The sequence below is a fragment of the Suncus etruscus genome, chromosome 14 (assembly GCF_024139225.1).
Source record: "Suncus etruscus isolate mSunEtr1 chromosome 14, mSunEtr1.pri.cur, whole genome shotgun sequence".
Classification (NCBI taxonomy): Eukaryota; Metazoa; Chordata; class Mammalia; order Eulipotyphla; family Soricidae; genus Suncus; species Suncus etruscus.
In genome coordinates, this window is record NC_064861.1 from 29,710,356 (window position 1) to 29,729,325 (window position 18,970).

At 43.6% G+C, this 18,970-nt stretch overlaps 1 protein-coding gene across 1 annotated transcript in view; it reads right to left on the minus strand.

Moving 5' to 3' along the window:
• Positions 1 to 832: 832 nt before the first annotated feature.
• SLC25A48 (solute carrier family 25 member 48) overlaps positions 833 to 18,970 on the minus strand; it is a 38,377-nt gene continuing 20,239 nt past the window's right edge. The window contains exons 5-7 of the mRNA XM_049786827.1: positions 8,257 to 8,514; positions 5,378 to 5,511; positions 833 to 955 (exon numbers count right to left, since the gene is read on the minus strand). Coding sequence (XP_049642784.1) covers positions 833 to 955; positions 5,378 to 5,511; positions 8,257 to 8,514 — 515 coding nt within the window. The remainder of the gene's footprint in view (positions 956 to 5,377; positions 5,512 to 8,256; positions 8,515 to 18,970) is intronic.

Sequence of the window (18,970 nt, forward strand, 5' to 3'; positions counted from 1 at the left end):
TCTAGGGCAGGCCCTGAATAAAACAGTAACTGTAAAGAGAAGAACTGCTTGGAGCAATCCTGGGCCATTCATGCTGGGCAAAGAGTAGAGCATACATCAAGCTATGATGCAGAGATGTATAGGGGTAGGGGTGCTGAGCAGACACAACTCTACAAGAGGCACCAAGGCAGGCTTCCTGGAAGATTCTCCTTGATTAAAATACAGCTGACAAAAGGGTGATGTTGAAGCCAAATTGAGAGTGTTAAGAGGGTGTTTAGCAGGTGCAGCATGAGTAAAGACCTAAAGATAAGAGACAAAGGTGCATGGTGGCAAGGATGCATACATCCTGAGGGCTCTTGAGTGTGGGAGTCACTTGCTCAATGTCTAGCTTTAGATTTCTGGGGCCACAGTGATTGTGCTGAATGAGAAAAAAAAATGGGAGTGGTGGCAGAGTTTGGGAGGGAACTTTGGGAACCATCAGTGACTCTGACTCAGGTCTGAGGTCACAGGAAGGTCTCAGGAAGGCAGCATCATGTGAAAGAAGAAGGGCCGCTGCTTTGAATCCTCACCCTGGTCACTGAATTTATGCAGTTACAGTGATGCAGTTCTCTGTGAGGGCTGTCAAAACAGGGGGTTCACTGAGTACGGCTGAGTCCTGTGTGCCCAGCTCTCTGCCACTCACAGGTAGATTCCTCAGAGGAATCTTTGACAATAATGAGAGGGGCCCTCACTAAGTCTTAAAACAGGTTAGAAAGGTGTCATGGAGAAGGCCATCACACCTTTAGAAGAAAGCTTCTAGCTGTAGTGAGGGGTAGCATTGGGGAGTATTTGGGAGCCAAGTACTGACCTGGCACTAGGGGCTGGGAACTCCGTGGTCCCTGCGGAAGGCCTTCAGTGAGAGCTCGTAGCCCAGGAACATGGCTGCACTCATGGGGAAGCCTCGGACCATGTTGACTGTGATGCCCCTGAAAAACACCTTTGGGAGAGGCAGTATTATCTCATGGGCTAAGTGATACCCTGATAGGGCCACTGTCCAGTGTCTTCACCCCTGTTTCAGACTGGACCCCGTAGACCAAAACTACCTGGAATAGCGAAGCCATGCCCTCTTCCCCAACCCAGGTCCTTTCTGATGGTCATTTTCCTCCAAGCCTGACGCTCAGACATAAAGTAGCACAGACAAACCATGGAGCCCACAAATCCCCACAGAGATTAATCACTGCAGAAGAGGTTAAATCACTGTCTCATGTATACCCAAACATGCACATAAGTGTACACTCACACACACACAAATCCTGGGAATCTGTCACTCGAAATTAGCTCTCTATGTCCCTCACTTTGTAGGGGTACATACCATGGAATCCATGGCAATATGGAAGATATAGCTTGGTGTGGGAAGATAATGAAAAGTTTTAGTGGACTTGGGTGGGGGGGGGAAGCATAGATCCGGGGAAAGCAGTTGATGACTGGGAGCTCCCAGCTGAGCAAATGCAGCTTCACCAACAATTTCAACAATTGAGAAGGGTAAACAGATCCTCATTCAGTTCATACCCCATTAATGTCTTTCAGAAATTCTTTAGGCTCTCCCAGAATTCCAAGCTGATTGTCTACAGAAGCTTTCTGGGCACCTGGCTCTGTATAGCCAAGATGTATACTGGGACCACCTTTCCTCAGTGTAGACTCTGCAGGCGCTGTGGACAGACAGATATGACCTACCACCCAGCCTTTAGCAGCTAAGGCCTCTCTGCTACAAAACTCCAAGGTGGCAAATTCAGAGAACATAATGTAAAACCCCAGAGGGAGTCTCCTAAGGAAGCCTCAGTGGATCCCTACTGCCCAGAATTTATACCTTTCCTGGCCTACTGGGACCCATGCCCTGCCCTGTGCTCACAGAGATGCTATACTGTCCTATGGGGAGATTGTAGCCTGACCCTTCTAAGGACCAGTTCTCTCCTACCACCAGGTGTCTCGTCCCCTCTGCAGCAGTGTTACCACACACCCATAACTCTGGCTACCTCAACTGGATTATAAACCATTGCTTCTTGTAAGTTTAGGGTCTCTGCCACCACAATCCTCACACTACTCTATCACAACTCATCTGCACTTTCATGATCGTGATGAGTGTCTTAGAGAAGGTTGGGTGTGGGCCTTAACTCAGAGTCCCCAGTACCTTCACTGGGCTATAAATCTTACTAAATGAACAGATAAATGTAGATAGTATTTATAGAGATGCATGGATGAATGAGCATATTGATAAATGGGTGAATAGATGGACATATGAATGCATGCATGGATATATGGATTTATGGAAAAATAGGTAGTAAATGAACGAATTAATGGGTGCTTGGATGGATGGATAAATAGGTGAATAGATGAGCAGATGAACAAGTAGATGGATGAATGAAGGGAGAAAATGATGTGTGAGCAAGTGTATGAACTCCTTAGTATGAAAAAAATTATGAGCTGAATTATTCCTAGTGTAATATTTCTAAAGAGGAGGAAATTATCTAGATCTCAAAGTGGCTAAACCAAAGAGCAAGCTGGCCCTGGGACCTGAGGAAGGTTTTCTACTGACAAATATCATTCAGTCCCATCTAATTGTCATCAATCACTTGATAAGTCTATCTGTGGATCTAGAGGACACCAAGTCCTTTCTCCAGCCTTCCGGTTTCAGATAATTCTCCAAAGAAGAGTCACAGTTCAAATGGCCCGAGATAAGCCTCACAGAAGTTAGAGACAAGGGCTTGACTCTAGGCCTCCTTTCAATTCTAACTGGCAAGCTCCAGAGCCCTAGGACTTATAATTTCTCTCATCAGAGGGGTTGTTTTGCTGATAATCAGTAATTAAATCACAAATAGCTAGTAGTGGGCACCACTGTCTTGGTTTGACTCCTTTCTAATCTTTCTTAATCTATTAAATACTGGGTTCTTCCACAGGTCATTGTGTATGGAGTGGCTAGTACTTTGCACTCTGCTGCAGGTGTGTGTGTGTGTGTGTGTGTGTGTGTGTGTGAGAGAGAGAGAGAGAGAGAGAGAGAGTGTGAGTGTGAGAGAGAGAGAGTGAGAGAGAGAGTGAGAGAGAGAGAGAGAGAGAGAGAGAGAGAGAGAAAGAGAGTGGGTTAGTAATGGGCATTGCACAGAGCCAATGTCCCAGCCAACTGGGACCACAGCCATGCCTTGGGAAATACCCTTCCTCCTGACCTGATGTGGGTGGCAGCTATGAGCCACTCTGCTTCCCAAGGCTGTGTGAGGTCGTTTCACTTTCTGTTTATATAAAAGACACACACACAGGCTTACCCAACTAAAAAATATTTTGGTGCTACAACTCAGAATAGTTATTGACCAAAGACCAAAAGCCACAGAAGGGTCAATACTGCCTCTCAGAGCTCCGAGGTTTCCGATGTCAACATACAATCTTAAACAACACATCATATTAAAGTAAAAATAATAATCTGTCAGTGAGGTGACTAATGAGCTGAACATATCTCAACTTTTAAGTTTTAAAAACCTTATCTCTGGGTGAAAAGTATGAGCCAAATGTTATTGAGGTTGAAAAATGAATCCTCTGGCCTCAGCTGCCTCTAATAATTGTGTGTTTCACAGAGATTTTTGGAGGAAGTGATAGCAGAAATATATTTTGCCTCAGTGTTTTCAGAATTATGACACATGAACATTTTTAGGTAATAGTCAAAAATATCTCAAACACACAGAGAACATCCTGTTTGAATCTCCTAGGTGTCTCTTTATACTGGTTGAATCACAAATTGTGCTAAAAAATAATCAAACACAACTGAGGTGGCAATTCTAGGAAGATGGAAGAATAGAGAACACAAATACATGGAATAAACAATCTAAAGGGCCTATTTTTGGAATTCTGGAATTTATAGAGGGCGGTAAAAATTTTCCAGGGGAAAGTTTTCACCATAAATTGTGGTTAATTTCAACAGTACTTTAAGCCCTAGAGGGAGCTGTGTACCGGCTCCCTGAGCCACCACACACAAGTTGGGGGAGTTACTATGGGCAACAAAGAAGCTGGTCAGTAGGATGCCATGGTCAGCCAACCCCAAACACCAACTAATGCAAGCTTCACTCCTGTAGCAGTGAGGGAATGAGGGAGAAAGGAAGACATTCCCAGAAAAACAAAATTTGAGGGGCTCAGTACCACCAGACAGAGCCATCCTGCAAGAAATGGGCACAAGAGTCTCCCCAAGGTAAAATAAAATGATACCAGACAGTCACAGGGAACAATAAGAAGAAACAGATCTTGAGACTAGAGAGATAAATGGGGAAGGTGCTTGCCGTGCATTCAGTCATCCAAGGTTCTATTCACTTTCCTCATATGGTTTCCAGAGCACTGCCAGGAATAAATAACCCCTGAACACAGACAGAGCCAGGAGTCAGCCCTGAGCACTACTATGTGTGTCCCAACCCCCATGCTGAGAGTGGGGGGAGAGTGAGAGAGAGAGAAAGAGTGAAAAAGAGAGAAGGGGAGAGAGAAAGAGAGAGACACAGAGAGAGAGAGAGAGAGAGATCATTATTTCAGCACGATCTCAGTCTCCTGGTAGTATGAGATGGCCCTGGTTCTGCAGGCACTTCAACCACTAAACTATGGTATCTGTTCATGAAGCAAAGAATGTGCATTCTTGGGGTGCTGCTGGTAGAAAACAGGGGGGCAGCCCTTCCTCCCAATTGTAGAACTGCTACAGTTCCTGTATTCTAGCCTTTTTCTGTCAGCAGGGACCAGGAAGGACAAGGGGGAAGGAATTCCTGAAGGAACTCAAGGGAAGCAAGACAATGAGGAATAGTAATTGCTTGTAGCCTTGCTGCTAGCTGTGAATAACAGACCACATTCAGAGTGGTTTTGAATTTGGCACAGATTTGTATTTAGTCTTTTGGGTTCAGGGAGGAGGAAAGAAGGAAAGGGTAATGGGGTCAGTGCCTCAGTAGCTGAGACTAGAGGTGAGGAGCTCTGGACTTGGGATGGGGGAGTAGAAGACACATCAAGGAAAGAAAACTCTGGAGATATGTCTGGAGAGACCAGCAGGGCCAAGGGGATACACACTGAAGAGGGTGGACGCAGCCTCTCCAAGAAGAAGTTATCACTGGTGACAGACAGACAGATGTGACTTCGGGGGTCTAGCTCTGTTCTGTGCCAGCTGTGACCTCAGGCAAGTTACCAGGAAGGACTCTCCAAATTTGGGGTATATGTGGATGGATACTTGTTCCCTTCTCCAGCCTAGGAAAAGAACTATTTCAGACCATGTTCCTCACAATGTATGAGAAATTATTGTTGCCAGCCTCAGTTTCCATTTTCTTTCACATAATTCTACCCCACTATCCCAAGGCTGACCCCACATTGAGGGGCTAACACTGATCCCCCAACAGAGCCTTAGTGTGCTTACTTGAAGCCCTTCCTTCTGGTAACTCTGGGAAATACAGTCTAGGACACCTCTGTATTTGGTTAAATAAACTCCATCAGCTTGGAGTCGACTTTTCACAACATCCATAGGAGTCGCAGTTCCCCAAGAAATTGCTCCTGCAAAGAAAGACAGACAGGGTGAGTGCTGGCTGATGGGGTGTAGAATCCCAGCATCCATGACACAAGGGGAGGCAGAGAGATAGCACAGCAGTACAGCGCTTGCCTTGCATGCTGCTGACTCGGGAGGGACCTGGTTTGATTCCTGGAATCCATAATGCCCCCAACCTGCTAGGGTTGATTTCTGAATGCAGAGCCAGGAGTAAGCCCGGAGCACCACTGGGCATGGCCCAACAACCAACCAATCAATCAATTAATCAATCAATAAAAAAATGTTTAAAAAAGAGACTCAAGGGGCTGCTGAGAGAAGCAGGGTGAGGGGCTCAAGGTTGGGTCAATCTGGAAAGGCTGATTCTGCCCCCTCACCCTCGTCACTCACTCTGAGACTGCAGAATCTCCTGACTTTTCTAAGCTTCAAGTCTTTCATCTACTATAGGGTTGACTTCATCTTTCTTGGTGGGGTTGCTGTGAGGATCAATACATTGATGCATGGGAAGTGTCATCATAGATCCATGCCTTCATCAGGGCTGAAGAAGGGGAAGTGCTGAGTAGTAGCTCTTATAAGAGAAAGAGGAACAATTTCACTAGTGCTTGGCAGCTTTGGAGGCAGCCTGAGAGAGGCCAGGGTGGAGCCTGAGGCTGTAGGAAAGGCTTCGCAGGGCAAGCTTTTCTCTGGGCACACACCTGGTAATAAGTCACTCTCCAGAGAAAAGGCTGCCAGGGGAGAGTAGAGGACAGTGGGGCAGGTCTTTAAGACCTGCTTCTCTTTCCTGAATCTGTAAACTCCAAGTCTTTGGGCCATACTCAAGGATAAGCTCAGAGGCACTTGTTTGAGCAATTCTATGTTTCAAGATCTCCAGGACAAGTAGCACCAGGTTACTCTAAATAAACACAGAAACATTCTTGGGTGGAGAGAGAAAAACAAACATATGTTAAAGTCCAAAGTAGTATTTGCAAGTTGTATAACTGGTGTCCTGGGCTCCTCAAAGAAGCTTCTCCTCTGCTCATGTGGGTGTCCAGCTCTGAATGCTTCTAGCCTTCTGGGAGCCTCTGGCCAGGACAGTCAGCAGCTTCCCTGCAGGGGGCCAGGAACTACCCTGGTGAGGGGGTTCACAGAAAGAGTCCGCTCAGAACTGTAGAACTTACTAGGAGCAGAGCTTGGGCAGGAGCTCACACAGGTGGAGAAAAGTGGATTCAGTGGGAACATTCTTGTTTGGGATTAAGCCATGGTATGTGTTTGCAGAGTTTCGGAGTAGAGCTAATGCTGACACTGCTAGGGGTAGGTAGGGTCAGGGTGATAACTTCCCTCTATCCAGAAGATTCTTCCTGTCAGCATCAAACATGGGGCAAATCATGATCCTCTCCACTTTTCTCTCCCTCCAGATCCATTTCTCTCTTCCCCATCCCATCTACCAAAACCCTTTCCAAGTGTGGTGTCTACTCATGTTCTCCAATCATCCTTCTCTCTACCCAGATGGTCTTGTCTCTATTTGGTTAAGTCCCCAGAGGCTGCCCCACAGATTGGCCTAGGCAGCAGGAAGAGCAGGTGTGGAAGTCCTGTCTGAGAGCCCTGTTGCAGTAGCCTCATGACTCCAGGGCAGTAGCATGGAAGTTAGGTAGAGATCCAATGGGGGGTGAGGAGGACAACTGCTATAAGGAATCAACTTCTACTTAAAAAATGGGTTTCAGGGTGGGTATCTGAAGCAGGTCAATGGATCAAGCTATACCTTGAGTGAGAAACTTCCCCTGTGTCTGCCTGTTAAATTTACGAGACTTTTGCGCCCACCTGTGACTTTGGCATAGTGACTATACTTCTATGAACATGAGCCTTGAAAATATGGAGGCTGATGCCATCCTCACGAGAGGAAATATGGCTATGGCAATGGGCTTGTTCAGAAACTAAAGCCTGGCAGCAGGTTTCTTTCTCAAAGCCAAGTAAAACCTGACCCAGAGTGGATGCTTGAAATTACCTGAACAGGGGCTGGAGAGATAGCATGGAGGTAGAGCATTTGCCTTACATCCAGAAAAATGGTGGTTCAAATCTCGGCATCCCATATGGTCCCCCATGCCTGCCAGGGGCGATTTCTGAGTGCAGAGCCAGGAGAGCCAGGAGTAACCCCTGAGCGCTGCTGGGTGTGACCCAAAAACCAAAAGAAAGAAAGAAAGAAAAAGAAAGAAAGAAAAAGAAAGGAAAGAAAGAAAGAAGAAAGAAAGAAAGAAAAGAGAAGAAAGAAAGAATGAAAGAAAGAAAGAAAAGAAAGAAGAAAGAAAGAAAAGAAAGAAAGAAAGAAAGAAAGAAAGAAAGAGAAAGAAAGAAAGAAAGAAAAGAAAAAGAAGAAAGAAAGAAAGAAAAGAAAGAAGAAAGAAAGAAAGAAAGAAAGAAGAGAAAAGAGAAAGAAAGAAAGAAAGAAAAAGAAAATGAAAGAGAAAGAAAGAAAGAAAGAAAGAAAGAAAGAAAGAAAGAAAGAAAGAAAAGAAAGAAAGAAAGAGAAAGAAAGAAGAAGAAAGAAAGAAAGAAAAAGAACCTGAACAAAAATTGAAAGAGACCACCTAAATAGAGATTGATCCTCTCACAGCTGCAGAGGGAAGGGGACAGGACAAACCAACCAACCAACTCCATTTCTAGCATTTTCTATGCCTGCCACTTAGCAAACCTTGGCCCTGGGGAGGAGGGGCTGGGCAGAGCTTAGTAGGCTTCCTAGATGCAGTATCCAGGCCAGGGAGAGGCAACACTGTCCTCCTTACCTGCCACACCACCTGCCAGCCACACAGAGTAGGGGTTGGGGCCTGAGCTACCCTCAGGTGTGATCCACTCATTGAGGAAAACATAGGGGATGAAGTAGAGGCAATAGCCTGGGATGTCCCTCAGCAGCATGGCATTGAGGCCCCGGTATAGCCCAGCCAGGCCCTCGGTGCGCAGGATGGTAGTGATGCAGTGCACAGGCCCCTTGTAGGCAGGCCCCTCTCCAAGAGCCACAGTCTGAGTCTTTGAATGGAGGTGGACTGCAAAGAAAAAAAGAAGAGGACAAGTCACTATGAGGCAAAGCATGGCTGTTCTCTATGGGGAGTTCCCTGTCATATTACTATAAAACTTCACTAACCCAGACCTTGGCAGTTCAGACTATTTCAGTGATTCTGAAATACTCACAGGGAATTCCTGTCAGCAAGCCCAGTCAGACTGGACACAGTTCTGGCCAGGTGATAAAGTGCCAGGAATTTTACTTCATCATCACTGTGTCTTTCTAAGAAAGACATGACTGCACACCAGAAGCAGAAACTAAAAAATTTATACTCTGGGGGCCGGGCGGTGGCGCTGGAGGTAAGGTGCCTGCCTTGCCTGCGCTAGCCTAGGACGGACCGCGGTTCGATCCCACGGCGTCCCATATGGTCCCCCAAGCCAGGAGCGACTTCTGAGCGCATAGCCAGGAGTAACCCCTGAGCGTCACCGGGTGTGGCCCAAAAACCAAAAAAAAAAAAAATTTATACTCTGTGTGTGTGTCTGTGGGGTATATGTACTTATGCATTGTAAAGAGTAGGAGATTTGGACCCAGACTTCCATGGGTCCCAGACACCCTACCTGCAAACCCCTTTTTCCTTCTTCAGTCTCCTTTGCTTCCTTATCTTTCACAAGATAACCCACCACTGTCTTAGATACTTGAAAGTTGACACATAGCTCCTAAAAGTTCTTACTACATGTGGAGAAGAAAAAATGCCAGCTATGTGAGGTCACAGAGATACTAGTTAACACTATTTTATGATCTACACATGATCGCCTCATCATGTTGTGTTCCTTAAAGATGTCAGATGTTAATGATAGCACAAAAAAAGCTGAAAATGTACATATATATTGGTACTTGGGATCAAACATCAGGTCTTTGATATGCAAGGCATGAGCTAGTCTAGATCCCTAGCAAAATATTTTTTTTATTTTTTTTGTTTAACCAACTTTATTACATACATGATTGTATTTGGGTTTCAGTCATGTAAAGAACACTACCCATCACCAGTGCAACATTCCCATCACCAATGTCGCAAAATATTTTTTTAAAGAACTAAGAGAGGGATCATAGCTATAGTACAAAGATTTGCCTTGCAATTGGCTGACACAGATTTGATCCCTAGCACCCTATACAGTTTCCCAAACTTACCAGGAGTAATCTCTGAGTAAAGAACCAAGAGTAACCCCTGAGTATTGCTGGGTTGACCCCAAAACAAAATTTTTAAAAATTATAAAAATTATATAAGAGGAGAAAGGGAGAGACAGAAGAGAGAGAGAGAGAGAGAGAGAGAGAGAGAGAGAGAGAGAGAGAGAGAGAGAGAGAGAAAGAGAGAGGAGGGTGCTGTGTATGTGACCAAGGTAAATGCATGCTCAATGTAATGTAAGGAAAATAGGGGTGGAATAAGTTAGCACATATTACTGCTGAGCCTGTGGTTTCCCATACAAATGTGAGGATAGCGAGATCACGAGCTGGAGGACAGAGCATGTTCTCACTGACTCACTGTAGTTCTGGTCAGGCTATTCCCTAAAACAGCTGTGGGGTAGTTCTGAAGTTCTGAAGCCTGGGCACATGGAGTTCCAGGAACACAGGGCATCTGTCTCCTGGTCTGACTCTGGCATCACTGATGACACATCATAGATTGCTACATTTGCCTCTTTTAAGGGCAAGGGTGTAGACAGCAAGTAGTGACTTTGTCTCTCTCCCTTTGAACCCTCCTACCTGGTTCTCACCCAACCAGCTACATCCTCCCTTTCGGAGGCTCCTTTCTATTTCTACAAACCCTTTAGCATGACTTTGACTCATGGTGGGAGTCTGAGCAGAGACTCCATGTTTCTTTTTTACTTTTTCTTCTTGGAAAATGAACATGATATGATGGAGAAGGAAGCAAAATGTGGATGGCCTGCTACCCAACACCTATTTGGCCACCTGGCTTTTTAACTTCTTATAGGCAACGACTCATTTTGGACTCTTACATGCTGATTAGCATAAACCACTTTCCTTATATAGGCCTTTCTTCTGAGTCCCCCTAAAAGTCCCATCTTTATCAGATGAAAAGTTGGGATTCACTCATGTGTAATGACTCCAGAGTCCAAACTGGAGCCATGGGAGTAAAGTACAGCCTGCATTCTAACTTGTACCAGAAGTAGATGAGATCAAGTGGGAACTTTCTATTTGCCTGGGAGGTGGCTTAAGTCAGCTCAGCCTGAGTGGGAGAAGAGCAATCTCTTCCATCCATTATAGGCTTTTCAGTGAGGGCAGCACCAAACCAAATGAATTTCATCCATTTCTGCTAAGATCCTAGAACAGTAATCTTTACCATTTGGGCAGGTTGGTAGGTATAGACAACTGGCCTACCATCTTAGTTTTTTAGTCCCTAGATCAGTATGTAGGGCAGCTATAAGGAGGCTGAAGAATATGGGGTTAGAGCCATAAGTAGGAATGGTAGTCACTTTGGGGGCAAAAGTCAACTGAGTTCAGAGCAAGATCAGACATTGTAGGTTTTTAAAAGCCCTTTGAGAGATCACTGGAAAGTCTTTCTCCTGAATTCTCCGTTAGGCTGCTGGGTCTTCCTGGGGAATTTTGACAGGAGATGAAATAACCATTGTCCCAATGTATTCAGGACCATGATCATGTCCATGTCACAAGAATATGATCCTTAGAGCCTAAGTTTCCATGAATCAATTCAGGCTCTAATGTGGCTTTTAGGAGTTACTGATTAATCTGTGTGTGTGTAGGGGGAGGTATCCTGCTGAGAGTCTGCTTGATTGGAGGTGGAAATGTTGGGGAAAATTCTTGCTTGATCTCTAATTGGTCTTGCCACCAAATATTCCTGTTGTCTACTTTTATTTCTAGGGTGACCAACAAGGAAATTTTTCATATCTTTCTTGGCTTGAAGCACAAGTAATCAAATATTTATTGCTTGATAACTATTTCTTTATGACTAGAACAGAATTTCGATTGTCATGAAGATTTTGATTGTCACTTGGAACAGGAACACATCTTGGAGCTGGTAGGTAGCACTTTTAGAAACAAGATTCTATTGCAAAGTCCTTTAGATTTCTTTCCACCATCCTCATTGACAATATTAAATTTTTTTATTTAAAAAACAAACTTCACTGTGATAAGCCTAAAGGATATTCTCCTCTTCTTGATGCCATGAAACCGGACAGATGCCACAGGTGATCAGACTTTGCCTGAGTCACATTTAATAGTCTTTGCCAAGTAACAGTAACCTGACTTTGACTCAAGGTTTTCAGCAAATCATCTAGAGATATGATATGGCTTTTGGTAATGACTGATAGAAGAAACTGTCTGATAACATCTACATAGTTTGGAGGAGCTGATATTGGTAAACAGTTCCCAAATCTTAAGTTGCTAACAAGACTAAAACCACAACTAAACCCATTCTAGAGCTTTCTACAAGGTTATTAATGAGAAATTTCTTTTGCACATGCATTCAATTTCACAGATCCTTAGATAATTTTAATTTCTGTGCCATTTTAGGTATTTTAGGGGTAAATTATATATATGATAGTTCTTTTCTTTATCCCATAAAGTATGGGATAAAGTATGATTTTCTTAAGAATAAGGGATATGGTCTCATAATCCATATCAGAGTTATCAGTTCTTAACCCATATTGACAAAACTTTAACTAATGTACTATACATGGATTGTCTCTGGAGCCCACAGTGACCTTTATAGTGACTCACCTGCCACTCCTCTAACCTCAGTCCAGGATTCATTCCAAGATCCGGAATTGCATCTAGTTGCCAAGACACTTGAGCTAAAACATGTCAACAATATTTCTTTGTTTCTCATGATATTGACATTTTAAAGTACATATTTTCCTGCTTCTAAGAGAACCTTCCTCTTTGTGATCTCTGCTGTTGTTGCACTGAGATTATATGTTCTTGGTGGGAATTACTATTATTCTGAAGTCTCCCTTCTTTCAGCTAAGATCTAATTCATGTTAAACAAAAGGTATAGCTCCTTAGCACATTGTTGATGAGCTTTGACAATCACATGTACCTGGATTTCCACACCCTCTTGGGAAAATGATGTCTCATGGTTGAAAATATCCCAACAATAGCCCACTTACATGGACCAGAGTCCTAACCCCTGTGCCCTCTTCTGTGTCTCATGGTGAGAAAATCCTGTGATGAAAGCTTTCTCTCTGCTTGCTGCATAGATCCTGCTAAATTCATCAATCATTTAATGATCCCAAGAAAATCTCGAGAATAATAACAACAATGAAGAAAAATGCCTTCCAGGTTTTTTCAGAGAGATAGTATTATAGGTAAGGCGAACCTGTGTTCAATCCCCAACATTCATATTGTAACATTGTACTGTCATGAGTGATTCCTTAGTATAGAGACAGGAGTAATCCCTGAGCATCACTGATTGTGGCTCCTAAGCAAAAACAACCAACAAAAAAGAATTCTGTGTTGAGGCCAGAGCAGTGGCGTAATGGTAGAGTGTTTGCCTTGCACGCAATAGACCTAGGATGGACCGCGGTTCCATCCCCTGGCATCTCATATGGTCCCCCAAGCCAGGAGCAATTTCTGAGCACATAGCCTGAAGTAATCCCTGAGTGTCACTGGGTGTGGCCTAACCTCCCCCTACAAAGAACCTTGTGACATCAATGTGGAGCTCCTCACCATGACCCCAAAGTGGCCCCTTGACCATGATGATCACAGCTGCATCCACATTAGCAGTTGTGTGGTTGAATGATTTGATTCATCTAGAATACTTAAACAGAAAATCAGACACTCCCATCTATTTTGCTCAGATCAGATGTTTTGCCAGCCTTAGGGAAAGGTCTGAGAGTCTCTTCTACTAGCTCCAGAAAACCTCTGAATCAGAAACACTGGTGATTCCAGCAGTGAACTAATTTCAGCTTATGGAAACCAAATTTTGGTTAGTCTTACAAATGGAGGCTGCTGGCCAGAAATGTTGGTCCTGCTGAAATTGGTGGACTTGTAGGGTGTTTCAGAACCCACAGGACTGGGTAGGTATACTAGCACATAAAGGGATATGGAGAAATTATAGCTTCTTTTAGGCTGAAATGTGTTTATTTCTCTAATTAGAAATTTTTATTTTGCCATGAGGAAAAATTATGAATGAAATTGAAAATCATTTGAGAACATATTTACCCCCTGTGTTCTTGATATAAAGAATCTATCATGAAATTTTACTATGAGAAATGAGGGTTCTACACCTCAGATACTCAGAATGCCATGGTTTCCTGTTTTCCCAAGTTTGAATCAGACCAACTCAAGCTATTTATCTCAGAACTGGCAGGGAATTTAAAATCAATGGAAGTGTATCAGGGAAAGTGGTGTAGTGGGTGGGGACACCGCATATTCCTCAGGATGCCATCGTTTCTGGACCATACCTGACAAGTTGATCATCTTGAGGTGAGGCCTACCAAGCCCTGCTCAGGTTACCTGCTGGGCTTCAGTGTGTTTAGGTCCTATATCTCACAAATAGCAGTCAGTGTCATGGAACTTGTTTTGAGAAACCCAATTCTCTGATTATCTGATGGACAGAATTCCTAAAACATCTTCTATATACTTATAATTTACTTATAGTATCATTGCCTTCTGGTTGACTTAAGTATACTAATAGTTCACAGTAACTTCTTTTTTTATTTCTAGTCTAACATATTCTTTTTATTTTTAATATCTTTTTTTTTTTTTTTTGGTTTTTGGGCCACACCCAGTAACGCTCAGGGGTTACTCCTGGCTATGCACTCAGAAGTTGCTCCTGGCTTGGGGGACCATATGGGACACCGGGGGATCGAACCGCGGTCCGTCCAAGGCTAGCGCAGGCAAGGCAGGCACCTTACCTTTAGCGCCACCGCCCGGCCCCTATTTTTAATATCTTTACTTAAACACCTTGATTACAAATATGACTGTATACTCTGGTTTCTCTTCAGATCGCATAAATCTTTCACCTTTTACAAATATGATTATAGTTGGGTTTCAGTCGTATAAAGAACACCCACCTTCACCAGTGCAATAACTTCTTATCTGTGTTTTCTTAATTCATAGGCATGGTCTTCTATGGGTTGGACCCCATTTTAAAAAGGTACTTTTATATAAAGCTGTAGTCTGTAGAAGCTGGACCCACTCTATTAGAATGAATCACATTACTGCCATTCTGAGTGTCCAATATGGCCCTAGCGGATGAAGTACATTTTTTTGTTGTTGTTTTTTTTTTGTTTTGTTGTTGTTGTTGGTGGTGGTGGTGTTGGTCTTTGGACCACACCTGGTGGCACTCAGGGGTTACTCCTGGCTCTCTGCTCAGAAATCACTGCTGGAAGGCACTGGAGACCATATGGGATGCTGGGATTCAAACCACCATCTGTCCTGAATGGCTACGTGCAAGGCAAATGCCCTATCACTGTGCTATCTCTCCGGCCCCTGAAGTAAGCTTTTATTATGGGAAAGACCACATCTGACAGCCTGTCCCATGTGGCCCCTAAGTGCCTTAACCTGTATTTAATGAGCCCAGGAGTGGTGTGTGTGTGTGTGTGTGTGTGTGTGTGTGTGTGCGTGCGTGTGTGTGTGTGTGTGTGTGTGTGTGTGTGTGTGGCATGCGCATGCGCTTTTGAGAGAGGTGTCTATATCTGGCCCTCCCAAAATTTCACTTCCTATGCTCCATTTTTATCCTAATCTAGAATTACTGAAACATCCCCTGAAGGCCCAGGCCCAGAGACTCCACACTTACTTAAGGTGTTATGGCTGTGCCCAGTAAGGGCTACATCTACCAGACAAATGAGGCAAGTCTTTGTGGGTTGGAGGAGAGTGGGCTGAAGTTCCTTCAGTTACTTCCCAGGATCTGACCTACTAAGGAGAACTCCTTTACTCTTCTTGCTGTTTCTAAAGAGTCTGTCAGTTTTTACATCTGCCAAAGTATCTGAGACAGACAGATGATTTAGTAGAAAGAAACCTGGGGTGAGAAGCCAGGGTTAATGTGACTTGGATTTTATTCTTTTTTTTTTTTTTTTTTTTTGGTTTTTGGGCCACACCTGGCGATGCTCAGGGGTTACTCCTGGCTGTCTGCTCAGAAATAGCTACTGGCAGGCACAGGGGACCATATGGGACACCGGGATTCGAACCAACCACCTTTGGTCCTGGATTGGCTGCTTGCAAGGCAAACACCGCTGTGCTATCTCTCCGGGCCTGGATTTTATTCTTTAAACAAAAGGCCTCTCCACTGCATTTACATTTTATAAAAATTAAGTGAGAATATTGGCAAATATATACATATTATATATTTTTATTTAAATATATGTTCTTTAGAATGTTTGACTAGCAACAAAACCCTGAGCTTTATAAATCCTTAGATAATGACGTAGTAATAAAATAAGTTTCACAAACTTTCTTTTATTGAAGTATTTTTGATAATTCTATAGACATTTAGTTGTAACATGCAATATAAAATAAACTGTTATATTCCTGCCAAGGGAAAAGGCATGGGTGGGAAATTGGGGACAATGCTAGAGGAAAAGTTACACTGGTAATGGGATACCAGAAACAACTATATTATGAGTAACTATGTAAACCACATGTTTAAATAAAGTAATAAAAATATAAATAAAATGTGTGGCTAAATGTACTTTACTCGAAGAAAGTAATTATCATTTCTATTTTTATTACTCTGTCCTGATGTGACTCCAGAATCTGGAAGTTTAGGACCTGCCAATCTCAGGGAGTTGTGGCCTGATGCCAAACTGCTGTGGGAGATGACAGATACCACACAGTGCCAACACTTTTACCAATAACCACTGTCAAGTCTTAAAATGGAACAAACTTGCTTTGTCCATGGATTTAAACAACAGATGGATGTATCACCAATGTAAAAAGCTTATACAATTATTTGTTATGATATACTATATGTACCTTCATTAATCTCTAGTAGCTATGTGGGACCACAGTTTGAAAAAAACTAGTCCAAATGCCCATAACTCAAGGCAGAGTTCTTCTGCTACAGAGCTATGTGGAATGTATGTGTATGTATATATATGTATATATGCATATATATGTATATGTGTGTGTATATATATATATATATATATATATGCCTGGCCTCTATTACCTCTATTACCTGTGCTAAATGGGCTACCATTGCTCCTATCCTTACTTCCAATTATCAACCTATAAACTATTTGAAACAAAGGCCCAGGCTCTATGGTCCTAGCTTGTCTCCAGGCTTCTTATGTTTCTTTTTATGCTCTTGCCTTTCCACTTAGGCTTTCTACTTTACTTGATGAACAGGCGTCCCTTAAAGGAACATGGCATTGTTAATTCTTGCTCTAAACTGGGAGAGTCTTAGAAAATTTGCTGTATCAGAAGACTGCTCCTCCCTGAGGCCAATGTGCCCAGAGAGAGTTTTTTTTTTGCCCCTTGCTAGGCACATATCTTTATGGTGCAATAAAATGAGCTTAGCAAAGAGACAAACTATCTTTGGGTCATTTGAGGCAGTTTGTGACATCCCTAAACAGTCATTTCTGAAAGTCCAGGAGAGTCAGAGAAATTATTTTTGTCTCATTTTCATTACACATGGAAACTTGGATTTAGATGATGTGGTGCTGATCTTCCCTACCACGATCCATCTCTTGGTCAACCCTCTCTGTTCTTCCCATTCAGCCTAGATTGCTACCTCTTCTTGGTATATCGAAAATGATAACCTTCTCTTTGATTCTAGGCCATGCTCTTTCCCTTTATTCTACTCAGATGATCTTTACTCTAGTAGAACCAGACCTTCAGAAGCAAACCTCAGTTTATTTCTCTGAGCCTCTTTTTTTCCTCAACTACCTTCTGTATTCTTTTCTCTCAGTGTGGGATCTCTTTTCCTTCTCTCCCCCTTTGTTGCTGGCCCTGATGTTGTCTCTTCCAACTATTTCTATGCTCTCTCCACCTCTTCACTTTCCTCATGTGACAAGAGTTTCTTAGGATTCTACTTCTGGATGGTTTAGGAGTTTGCCAGACAGAGCTGATGCCCCACTCTCTGTGCAACAGACAAGTGCCCAGAACATACTACACACCTATGTCTCCATTTCCCCATCTAGAAAGCAGTGACAATGACAGTGACTATTTCCAAGATGCTGCAATAAGTTACTCTCAGAGAAGGGTCTGCTTGGTGCTCAGACTGCAGCTAGTGGTGCTATTATAGCTCTCACTCCCCACTATGTCCTTTATTCATATTTCCTACCAGAGTTTACCACCTGCTTTTTTGCAGCCTGTCTCTACATTTGTACCCAGTGTCATAATTTCAAAGATTATGTCTCTGTTGGTGGCACTCATATATATCCCTCTAGTGCTCATATCTCTGCAGCAATCCTTTATCACCTCACACAACAATGAACACAGACAAACTCAGCACATCTTTACACAAACCTGCCTTCCCCCTGCCCCTGTTGGTTCTCAAACAGCAGCAAGATGCATTGCTGGCCATCAAGTCTATAACAAGGGGCAGGGAAATAGAACAGCAGTTGGGATGCATTCCTAGCATGTGTCCAACCTGGACTCAATTTCTGGCATCTCAAAGTCTCCCAAACACTATCAGAGGTGACCTTGGTGGCTCCCAGCATCACCAGGGTGACCCTGGGTATTCCTGGTCCAGTTGGGCATGAACAGCACCACATCCACAGAGTGTTGCACTGAACTGCCAATTGGCTGACCAAAAATTATGGGTGGAGCCGTAGACACCACTTGGGAGGCCTCCTATCAAGAAACAAAACCTAATCTATGCCAAGCATCAAGTTATATTTGACTTACCACTGATTCCCCATGGGAGGTTCTACCACCCAAAGAATCGTTCAGCTCAAAGGATCCGTGTTGCCTTTTTCCTGCTCCTGTTTGGATGCTGGCTCAACATTATCCATGCCTCTCTCCCATTGGCCAATTTCCCCCAGTTCCAAGCACTGGGTCAAATGTGCCCTGTACCTATGGTAATCTACAAATCAGCTTCCAGAATTCCCATTTCACCCCTTCCAGGAGTCGGATTCACCTTCCCACTTCATAGCTCTTGGCTGGACTAAGAGATTCTCGGGATCAACGCCCTTGGGCATCTCAGTACATTATCCACTAAGAACAACAGCTCATGATACTACCCCGAATCTTTCAACATCCTCCTTAGCCCCTACACCATATGCCTGCACCAACCAACTGGCCTTCTCAGGCTGTGACATGGCTACACTTTCCTGACACTGTTCCTTCAGTTTGAAATATTCTTCCTTTCTATGCCCATATTAAATTTTAGTCAGTGCTCCAAGACCCTGTCCAAGGTCACTGTCTCTTTGGAACTTCCTAACGCACAGACATAGATGTAAAATTTCCAGAGCCTCCATGGACACTGCTTTTAAATGCAGCACCTCTGTTTCTTACCAGGAAGTGCTCCTTGGAGCCAGGACTTTCTGTCTGCTGCCTCTGACTTGCTCTGCTTGGCCCTG